This window comes from Rhamphochromis longiceps, linkage group LG20 (genome assembly GCF_057381845.1).
Source record: "Rhamphochromis longiceps isolate RC_006_pf linkage group LG20, R_longiceps_female_GT1.1, whole genome shotgun sequence".
Taxonomy (NCBI): Eukaryota; Metazoa; Chordata; class Actinopteri; order Cichliformes; family Cichlidae; genus Rhamphochromis; species Rhamphochromis longiceps.
Window position 1 is genome coordinate 38131326 of NC_140576.1, and position 11242 is coordinate 38142567.

Below are 11242 nucleotides of genomic sequence, written 5' to 3' on the forward strand. Positions count from 1 at the left end.
TCAGGTGGAGATACGTCCAGGTTCTGATAGGCTGAGAGAGACACGAAAACTAGCGGCTGCCTGACGGTGCAGGCGGAGTGCCTCGGCCTCTCTGGAGAGGCAGCCGACAGACTCGACAGGACGACCTAATCACTGCTTTAGGTTAAAGACAGAAAATAAGAAAGGATGTTTAACATAAAGCTGCGACCTACACGCCCATTCCACATCCTGGGCCTCTGCAGAGAGGATGCGCAGCTGAACAATCAACAATCGCCGCTGTGGCCTCGGATGAAATTCCTCGGATACTCCAGACTTCCTTCCTAACGCTGAAGTGCTGCTTTAATGACACAGCTGATGATGATCGTCAGTTTCACTCAGAGTTTGTTCGGAAGCGGAGCTCGAAATGTTCACGGCCGCGCTTCAGAGTGCGTTCGACGCAAACGGCGTGAAGAAGAAGGAGAAGTGCGTCGATGGGGCATTACTGCGGCTGAGCATGACGACAGAGGCAGAGCACAAACACGAATCTGTGAGAACAATCAGGAGGAAAGAAGAGCAAATAAAGTCACAGTGAGAACGGATCAAAGCATCGAAGGAAACGAACGACCGAACAGCACACGGAAGCTGGATGAGGGAGCAAAGGAAAGACAGAAGGAAGGAAAGAAGGAAGAAATGGATGAAACAGAAAATAATAGAAGCCAAAGTAAAGACGTGACACGATCGGACGCTCCCCGACCTGCCTGCGGGTTTTTTCTCCCTCTCCATTTCTGGGGTTGTTTATGGAAGTTGCTCCGGAAGTCAGGTGCTGAAGGGCATCTGAAGCTGTTTCCAGCTGTTTGCAATCATCAGAGCTGTTTAACAGCGGAGTCAGGTGACGGTCAGCGCTAGAATATTTCGCCAAGCCCGATAGTTGTGACGTGAGAGCGGACAGACTGACTGCTTGCCTGCTGTAGGATTTCACGAGCGCGGGTCATTGCTGGGAACATCGCAGGACGTCGTAGCACCACAGGACAAACGCAGAGGAGAGCGGGCCTTTGTGATTGCTGCGCACAAACTTGGAACAGCCTGGTCATCGTCTCTCCAACACTCGACATTTTTGAAACACGTCGGAAACACATTTTTACTCTTTAGCTTTGAATTGTGACTGAGTTTCATTCTCTGTGTGTTTGTTCTACTTTTTACTGCATGCAGCACTTTAATCAATCTGTGTTGTTTTTAAATGTGCTTATAAATAAATTGATTGATTGATTGCATATTTGCATTGACTATTGGACTAATTTATCACTGCAAATAAAAGCACTGCCTGTTCTCCAAGAGTTCATACCTCGCTGCTCTGTGGGACTGATCTGACCCAAAAAAGCCTGACGCAAACACACAAACCTATCAGTGTGTGTGTGTGTGTGTGTGTGTGTGTGTGTGTGTGTGTGTGTGTTAGGCACACACCATATGACTCTGCATTCTCCTGAGCCTCATGCTGGTCAACCTAAATACTCATTTTATTGTGTGTGTGTGTGTGTTTACACCACAGACGTGTGTGTAGGTTAGGATTTCAGCGAGGTTAAAGGTCAGTCTCTGGGTACTGAACGGTCGCAGGATGATTAAGGTGATCTTCTCTTTCTGCTCAGTTCCAGCTCGTCTCTTTTTGGACTACAGCAGCTTTGCATGATTCACAACTCAAAATAATCCTTCTTTAGGTGACACTGGACTTTGCTGCACAAAAGGATGGGCGCGCAATGGTAAAGCGGAAACTGCATCCAGGACACAAACAAATGCATTATGCTTCAGCTCTGCACAGAATACATCCTAAAGGCTAAGCTAGCCAGACAGCATGCTAACGCTAAGCTAGCCACGAATGTAGCGTGAAAGCTGACCCCAGCTGTGAGAGTCGGGCTGTGTTTGTACCTGTCCGTGTTTTTAAAGTAGAATCATCATGGCGACTGCTTTAATGTCTCGTTGTGCCGTCGAATTTGTGTTCATACCTACATACTAAGATGCCGTCATTAGCACGTGTCGCTGTGTGTCACCTGTTAAATGGTGATTATGTGTTTCAGGTCGTTTAACTTCCGGCGAGTAGTGCAACAAACTGATTTCTCCTGAGTGTAATTAAGTAATGTACCGCATCACTTTGAAGAAAACGCCCCAACGCCAAGGGGAAACACCTCCAGCACACACAAACATTTGATCCACAGTAGTGCTGGGCGATATGGAAAAATATTTATCACGATGTGAATTATTTTATATCACGATAACGATATATATCACGATATACCGCAATGTTTCCACTTATTCTCTGAAAAGTGTGACAGATGTCATTGCTCACTTTTCTCCAACTTTATTTTGAAGGTTTAAAGGAACTGTCACAAATGAGAAACGTGCATTTTAGTGCAGCAATATAAACGCATCAAAGGAAAACAGCTGTGGCCTTCTTTATTTTCAAAATCATACATTTAAAATGAACTTTTTAAAGTGCACAACAGTTTCAAGGTTTTCTGCCCAAAATATTTGTTTTACTAACATGCATATCATATATGCTAGTAAAACTAATGTGTGTATGTATACTAGTACTACGTGCACGTATATACGCACATAATGTACTTTATGCACGGTAAATACGTAGCGACGGCAGACTCATACCTTGGGCTAACATGACTCCAGTGTGGTCATGTGGGAAGTCCGCAGTCTGTCAACAGCGAGCGCGGCGTCTTCGTTAATGAAGCGGATGGTTACGCTCATGCAGGGCTGCGTATCTCTGCTCGTCCACAGGTCAGCAGCCAAGGCTTAATGCACGACACTGCAAACATCCTGCTCTACTTTGGCCGCCATGCTTCGTATAAGCGAGGCAACTCGACTTTACTGAAGTGCTTACGACCGGGCATAACGTACCTCGGATCAAGGACTTTGACGAGGTCACGAAAGCCGTCCTTCTCAACTACATAAACAGGGCCATGCCTTTACAAATGCAACGCGAGACGGCGCCTGTGATTTGTTTATGGCGCTGGGACGTTTTCTCATACGGGCCTCGTGTGAAAGGCTGCTGCATCTTCAGCTGGTATAGTTTTTCTTTCCCAACTTGCTCCCGTCGTTCCACAGCTTGGTTTAGCTCGGATTCTCTGGATTCTTCTTCGTGGGCCTTCTGTAGGTGATACAAGAGATTTGTTGTGTTGCCATCGGGCGCGGGAATAGTTTTATAGCATAGCTTACAAATGGGCGTCTTCTGCTCCGTGTTGGTGCTGTTGAACCCAACAAGTAACCAAATCACAGACGTACCCCGTTTTGGTAAAAGTGCTTCTTCTTGGGCTGCCTGTGCAGCCGTCTCTGCCTGGTGCATGTCCGGGCATGAAGCACGTAAAGCAGCACCATGTCGCAAAACCACAAGACGGCGTTTCTTCATTTTTTTTAATACTTTATTTTCTCTTGCATAAAGTTAGAGAATGCATAGTGACAAGACAACACTAATACATTTGCCACAGGCTATTTGATGATATATTTTATGTAATAGTTTATAAAATTAGGTTAGAAACGATAGAAGACAAATGGCACGATAGACACTTTTCTGTCGTCCACACAGTAGATATATGTGGTCATGTCGCCCAGCACTAATCCACAACATGCAGATTATGGAATCAAAATCACTCAATTCGTATAAATTCCCATCTCTACTCAGCAGACTTGTAATCGCTTCACAACAGCGAATGAAAGAGCGTTAAATGAGGTGAAGTTTCCTCATGTTGCAATAAACTGTGTGCACACTGGGGTCAAACTGAGTGTAGGAGCTACACAAACGCACATGCATCCTCTGTGCTGTGTGCACATTCGGGATCGTGCACTCTCACATGCTTTGAACCATAAAACAACCACCTGCATGACTCTGCCAGGTGCTTCCTGCACACTCAAACACATCAACTGTTTTCCATCATGAGGAGACTGGATCCACCAATGACTGTCGCTAAAATTCAGTGGCTGAAAATAAACAGGGGGGCGGTAGGCGAGGAAATCCACCGGCATGCCGCCATCGTGGAAGCTCTGAATTCAAGTGTTGGAGAGTGGATCAACAATCAGTCGATGCAAACAAGGACCCGCCTTTCAGGGCTGCGCTCAGGGGTCAAGGGTCATTTAAGTTTTTTTAGTTTGTTTTCTCGTTAACCAAGTGAGGTGACAGGTAGGATCTACAGCCCTGCTGCTCTGCTGAAAGCCCAACGTTCCTGTCAGCTGCACTGAAGCTTTCTTAGTTTCCTGTTCGAGTTTCCCGTCTCGGTGGACGGACACATCCTGTTAGTTTGGTCTGGAACGAAAGCACGAGCTAACTCAGTTTGTGGCCGCTCGAGCCTCACGCCTGCATGCACACCTGCAGACAAAAGATCCAAACAGGCCCTAAAAGCCTGTCTCTAAACTTCAGATCCAATGGTTTTATGCTAGAATCAGCTTTATCCCCAGGAGGAAGGAGGAAACCACAATGTGACTGTTGGGATAGATTTGTGGCCCCACAACGTGAGTAATTACGCCCACACACACAAACACACACACACTTATATGGCTGGCAGGCAGCAGGAAGTCCTGGGTGAGGAACTCCCCCTCCGGAGAGGTGAAAGAGTTCAGACACTAAACAGCGCACTGCTCCGAGTCCCCACGCTTTCAACCTTTCACCCACTGTGAAACCCAACAGGTGCCTGAAGAAAACGAGGTCTGACGAGAGGCTGAAATGGTCGCGCTCGCTGTGAGGAGCAGACATGTTTGGAAAGAGTGAATCTGACGGGTGGAAGGCGGTGAGGGGGGTCAGCCAGCCGTCAGACCTGGATTAGACCTCCCTTGTATTTTGCTCGTTTGTGTTGTTGTGTTTGCACATCTCTGTTGCTTGTGGGGCTCGCACACAAGAATTTCACTCGCATGTGCTGTGCCAGTGTGCCTGCACATGTGATGTGACAATAAAAAGTGATTTGATTTGATTTGATTTGATTTTGATTAGTTTCTGCTGCTGATGTGTCCAATTAAGCTCATCAGAAGCAGGAGAAACACTCCACCTCATAGGTGTCGTTCTCTCATTTAACGATTTTAGTTTCTGGCCTCGGCTCTCTGCATCTTCACCTCATGCTGTGGCACAAAGACCCAACAACAGTATATAGCACTGCTTATAGTAACAACACTATAAGCCGTGCTCGGCGACGGCGCTCGGCATCACGGCCGTCATCAGCGGTGACGTACAGAATAACACTGTCTCCTGCTGCCTACACGACACCAGAACCGCACAGGGGGAGAATCTGTCACCACAAAGACTAAAGCTATGCAAATTTTACATGATGGAAACTCCCACAGAGAAACAGAACAAACGGCCCAACTTCTCAGAGTTACTATGTTTCTACATCACACGGGAGACGACAGCGACGTGAGAAATGCACATGACTGAAACCCAAAGCTGCCATCGCCACAGAGGCCGGCAGCTGAAGCCAACAGGCTGGACGAGAACCTCAGACACGCTTCAACATTTTATTTATACAAATCACAACAACAGTCGCCTCAAGGCGCTTTAGGGTAGATCCTACAATAACACATACAGAGAAACCCAACAGTCATATGACCCCCTATGAGCAGCACTTTGGCGACAGTGGGAAGGAAAAAACCCCTTTTAATAGGAAGAAACCTCCGGGTCAGGCTCAGGGAGGGGCGGGGGGAGGAAGACAGGATAAAGACATGCTGTGGAAGAGAGACAGAGGTTATATTTGCCTGGATGGAGCTGGGACCACTTTCATCCACCAGGTTTCGCCCCCTGGTGGATGTTGAAGCAGGTGTAAGGCATCGTTCATGCTGTCTGTGGGAGAACAGACCACTCCTGGTTAACACTGGAGGCGGTAACGTTTCTGCACCTGCTGACCGATTCTCCGTCTAAAACTACACGTAACCACGGCTGCGTTAGCTCCCTTCCTGCTTCGCCCTCGCTGCATATCTTTAACGTTTTCCAGGCCGTGTGTTTGAGCTCCGAGAAACAGAAACAGAGGGAAGTGAGAAAGAATCCGAGGAGCTGAGGAAGGACGGAGGGCAGCGTGAGGGGCCCAGCGAAAGGGACAAGAGGGGGGGGCTTCACATCAAAGTTGTGTCTGGTGGCTGCAGATTAAGGAGCGCATTGCAAGAGGGGATTGTTCACTCCCAAAGAGTGTGTGTGTGTGTGTGTGTGTGTGTGTGTGTGTGTGTGTGTGTGTGTGTGTGTGTGTGTGTGTGTGGGAGGGGTCAGCTCCTCAGGGTCTCTCTCTAACTCTTTGGGGGCAGCATTCCTCATCTGTCATGTACTTTATGGCCCCTTCCAGCTCAGATGGAGCCTTTAGACTTCATACATTGTGTGCTTCGGCTCCTATTGTACAGAACGAAGGTATGCGGCTCCTCCAGCAGAGCCACGAAGAACACAAACTGCCACGAGCTCCCACTTTGAACTGTACACCAGGACTCCTCACAGAACTGCAGCTCTTCTGTCAGAACATCGAGCTACAAATAAACGGCTCGATGTTTAACATCAAAACCCCAGACTCTGAAAACGGAGCGCTCTGAGCCTCTGCTATCCACGCATGCACATGTCGATCATGCACGGCGCTCGACTGTGGACGAGCCAAAGCTTCAGTGCTTCTTGCTGCAGCAGCCACAGAGTGAAACCTGTGCTTTAACTTAGCTTAGATGCACCGAACACTTAGAGAAACTTCAACAAAACCAAGATTTCTAAGACTGAGCTTTCCAGAGCTTCAATCTCCAGATATCGCTCCTTATTGGATAAGAAAGCACCAATCCAACCTTTTCCAGCTCTGATGATCCTGGCTTTACATTTCTGCTGATACTGAGTGAGAGAAATGGTGGAAATATGGACCCTTTACATTATCAGCCCCAAGGGCACATTTATGTGATAAACACCTGTAAAGGTCACAGTGGACTTTTACTGTGGGCCTTTTCTGAAGGGAACGCCTCCTCTCATGAGAAAGACAATGTGCAGACATCGTCTGTACATCAGAGTCCTGCCTCAGGTGGAGAACACCATGCTACACGGGACTGTGGCGATCAGCAGACGCCGGACGCAGCGGCGAGGGTGATAAACACACACTGACCTCATTATTAGAGACTGGGTTCAGGGCGAACATCCGTCGCTGGAGCAGCAGACACGTGACAGGAAATGAGGAGGCGAGCTTCACAGTGACGGCGCCTTTGCTCTGCTGTCAGAGGTGAATGTTTCACGCTTGAGCTGCAGGACTGTTTATCTTTCTAGCACTGAGCTTCATGCAGCTGAAGCACCAAAACCTGCAGTTCCACGAGTGTCCAGCAGAGGCTGCGGCGAGTCACATGTTAAAACAGCAGAAATAAACATGTTTACAACCTGATACACAAACTGCTGGATTCTTTCCTCCTCTATAACACCTGCGCACATGTTTTTATAATTCACCTGGATTCAAGTTTGCATGGTTGGGGGCGTGGCTTCTCTCACCGACACGTGCAGGGTGACACAGGGAGCTGTAGCTGCTAGCTGTGCGCTAGCCTTCACCTCATTTAACTGGAGTCAATGAGCTGAACCTCTGGACTGTGTTTGTACTGTTGGAGCATTTTGATCAAAGTTTTTCCATGTTGGTGAAATTCTGGGATTTTATTTTAATATTGCTGACGAGCAGGAAAATTGAAAATAAATATTATTGTGCACAATTTGCAAAAAAACAGCATTAAAATAAATGATTTCCAACAGTGCAGTTTGAGTTCGGAGCGTCTCAGGAACTACACAGAGCGGCACAAAGTCAAACAGGAAACCAGCTTTTAAGGCCCTGTAATGAAAAAACTACGTTTCCACGAAAAATGACGTCACTTTTGGTTTTTGCAGGTAACGTGCGATAGTTCGCGCTGACGTTTATTCCAACATAGGAAGTGCTATGAATAACTGATCGCATGTTTCTGGATTATAATGTTTTTGTTCTTGCCAGCGCTTTTTACCCGATTTTTGCAAGAAGCCATTTGTGGAAGGAAACTGTGACCGCGGACAAGCTGAACGCATGTTATGCAAGTACGACTCCTCTGGTTTCATAAGCAAAAAACCAAAAATGATTGCGCTAGGTTACGTCTTTGTAATTCTACTGGAATTTAAAAATAGTTACACAAATGGGAGCGTGCCCGCTCCGATGGGCTTCCTAAAACACTTAAATATCATTTCAGCATCATCTTACGACGGGACTCTCCTGAAGGTCTCGGGATATTTCGTGGCGGCTTCTGTGTCTGCCGATGCCGACTTCCGCACGCAGAGAAATCCACGTTTTTTATCATAAAAAATGTTATTAAAAGGAAAAGTAAATTCAAACGATTAGAGAATATTTTCTATTTGCTCTATAAAAACATGGAATTCTTTGGAGTTCCACAGAAAAATCTGGGTGGCCTGCATCTGTGTGACACTCCCGCCTGATCACGAAGCTAACCACGTCCTGTGCCTCCAAAACGCAGACGGCCTAAAATGTTCACAAACTGATGGTGACACCTTGGCAACCACGTCCATCTTTTGTATACAGTCTATGGTTTATGCTCACACTTCATTTGTTGAAAATAAAAGTCACCATGCCTCAGATGACACATCAAGTCTGTCTGCAGGTTTTCTGTCCCACTGCCAGATGTGCCAGATGTGCTTATGCAAATGTTGCTTGGCTGGGTTCTTGTACGACTCCAGCTCACACAAGGAAGTAAAAGGTTTATTTGTTTAAGGTGAGAGAGACTGAACAGCTCTCGTTTTCTGGCATTTATTAACAGATTAAATTTGCTGGATGTTTTTGGGGGAAATATTTGAGGAATTATTAACTGCATATTTATGAATGATCTGTAAACAAATGATGTGATATCCAGAATAAACCCTTTGCAGAGTGAGTCACTGTCTTATCATTTTTCTGACCACGCTGAGTCACAAAGAAGCTGCAGGTCAGAATTCCCCAGAACCTCAGTCTCAGTGTGAAACTCATTTTGAACTATGAGAACACTGATTTCAAACCACAGAGATCGCATTTATCAAATCTGCTTAAAATATAACAAATCGCTGCAGTTCTGTATGGAGCCGAGCTAAGGTGGCCTGCTCTTCTTCTTCTTCTCATTTCCAGTCATATTCCTCCTGTTCCATGATGGATCTTCATATTAAACACGGTTTCTAGTAATGAGCTCAGTTCATGCTGGGTAATCCCTGTGAGCCTGAAGCTCAGGCCACTCTCAACCTTCAGTTTCAGACACTTTTTCACCTTTAGGATGTGGATGATGTCATGGGAACCTCCTAATCTTGGTAATCTCAGGAACAGACGTCGTACCCAACCCACCACAAAAATTCTACAGCTGCCACCAAAGGCAGGCTGCAGTGTAAACGCTGTGTGCAGGTGTGAAACAGGTGGACACCTGTGGACACCACACCTGTGGACACTGCAGGCCTGACACCTGCTGCTGTCAGGCCTGCAGGTATCAGGCTGTGATGTGCCCCTCGCTCTTACAGTGGACAGAAACTATTTTTTGGAGAGGCGCAAATAATATGTGTGGCATCTTATTTGATGCAGAACACCTGATTGATAACTTTGTTGTTTGCAAAAGTTTTTAAAATGTACAAGTTTTATTTGCATTTCAAGTTATAAAAAGGATTAAATATGTTTGTTACAGTAACAATGTAACTTTTCCTTTGTCTGACAGCACAGTGTGTCAGTGCGAGAGAAACTGTAAATTAACTGAAAAGACTGACCCCAAATAAAGTGAGGCAAACAGTTTATGAAAACAGCTGGAGCCCAGAGCGTGAACGCAATACGTCGTGAAAAATTCGGTTTGACGGATTTCTGACGTTTTGTGTAAATTTAAGCATGAAACAGTTTGATTGTTCCTAATAAAATATTAACAGTGTGAGACTTTAGTTAGACTTGTGTTTGTAGCTGATCACGTTGGGCCACATGCTTATTTGTTGTGTTTGCCGTACAGTGCATCAAATCTAAATTCACGTTTTGTGTAACTGTAACGTTTGATTTTGTGGGCTGAAGCCAATCCGAACATTACAGAGTGTGTTTATATGAAACATGTGTGTACTTGCTGTATTCTAACCACATGAATGACACATTACAGGAAGCAGCATTGATTTCCACCTTTTTCTAGATCCGCCCCTGGTTTGGGACATTTTTAACACACGTCCACCATGTTTGCTCCGTGCTGGTGTGTTTTTTGGAGCACGAGGGCTCCGTGCGCCCCCGCCGGTGACCCCCCCGCAGATTTCTCCCCTCAGCCGTTTCTCTTTAAAGTCTCCTCGCGTGCTCATATCAGTACTTTCACTTGTGTGCCGCACATGTGTTCATACTTGCCATGACAGCAGGACTGTCAGGCGCACAGAAGGTAAACTCACCGTGCGCGCGTTCACAGCGCACAAACCACCGAGAGAAGAAAAACCCGCTGACCTTCCGTCCCCGCGCACTCCGCTGTGCACTCACTGACCGGAACAGCCAGGCTGTTATTACACGTGTATTACGCGCTAACTAAAACTGTTTTAACGGAGTTACGTTCCGCCGCAGACACGGAGAAGCTCCTCGGAGAGCCTCAGATCGCGCTCTGCTCCCTCAGCTCCACATGTGCGCGCAGCTGTGCGCACATGTGGAGCTCAGAGCTGCAGCGAGGCGCACTCTGCCCGGCGACGTCGCATTCTTTCTCGTTCCTAACTCTCTCGGTAAGTCCTGGAGGGACGAACACCCCGCGCCCTCCCAGGGAAAATACTTACATAACCATGCACGCGTCTGCTTCTTGCACAGCGGGAACTTGGGAGGAAACACTCTGGTGCCGAGTCCGAGTCCGAACGAGGTTTTCACAGCCGCTGAAGTTGAGCGCAGATTGGAGTGTGAGCTCTAATCCTCAGGCAGCAGGAGGTGTTCACGATGTGGAAGCATGCTGCTGCGCATCAGCTCTCGCTCTCTCTCGCTCTCTCGCTCCCTCTCTCTCTTGGGCGGGGTGCAGGCGGAGGTGGAAGCTGATTGGTGGCTCGGAGTGATCAGGTCTTTCCCAGGTGAAATGGTTAACTCCCATTTTCTGTCCGCGAGGTAAAAGTGAGAGCAGGAACTATTATTGAGCCACAATAATTACCGACACGCTTCTCTCTCTCAGAGTGTGTTCTTAGTCAGCCTCGCTTTACCACATTGTCTGTGGCACTGAGTCAATCTTCAAGGAGTTTCATGGATTTTCTCTGTCATGATCTCAGCCTATCGCTCAAAGATTAAAAAACATCATCACTCTGTTTCCACCACAGCGCAGGCTTTACTGCCCCCTG

At 46.9% G+C, this 11242-nt stretch overlaps 1 protein-coding gene across 2 annotated transcripts in view; it reads right to left on the reverse strand.

The window, feature by feature from the left end:
* Positions 1 to 10885, reverse strand: part of LOC146645934 (DNA (cytosine-5)-methyltransferase 3B-like) — a 43916-nt gene extending 33031 nt beyond the window's left edge. The window contains exon 1 of one of the 2 annotated variants that reach the window (XM_085394958.1): positions 10700 to 10885. In XM_085394958.1, the coding sequence (XP_085251084.1) occupies positions 10700 to 10707 (8 nt within the window). In that variant the 5' untranslated portion in view covers positions 10708 to 10885. The remainder of the gene's footprint in view (positions 1 to 10699) is intronic. The other variant, XM_085394957.1, reaches the window with a different exon arrangement.
* Between the last annotated feature and the right edge of the window lie 357 nt (positions 10886 to 11242).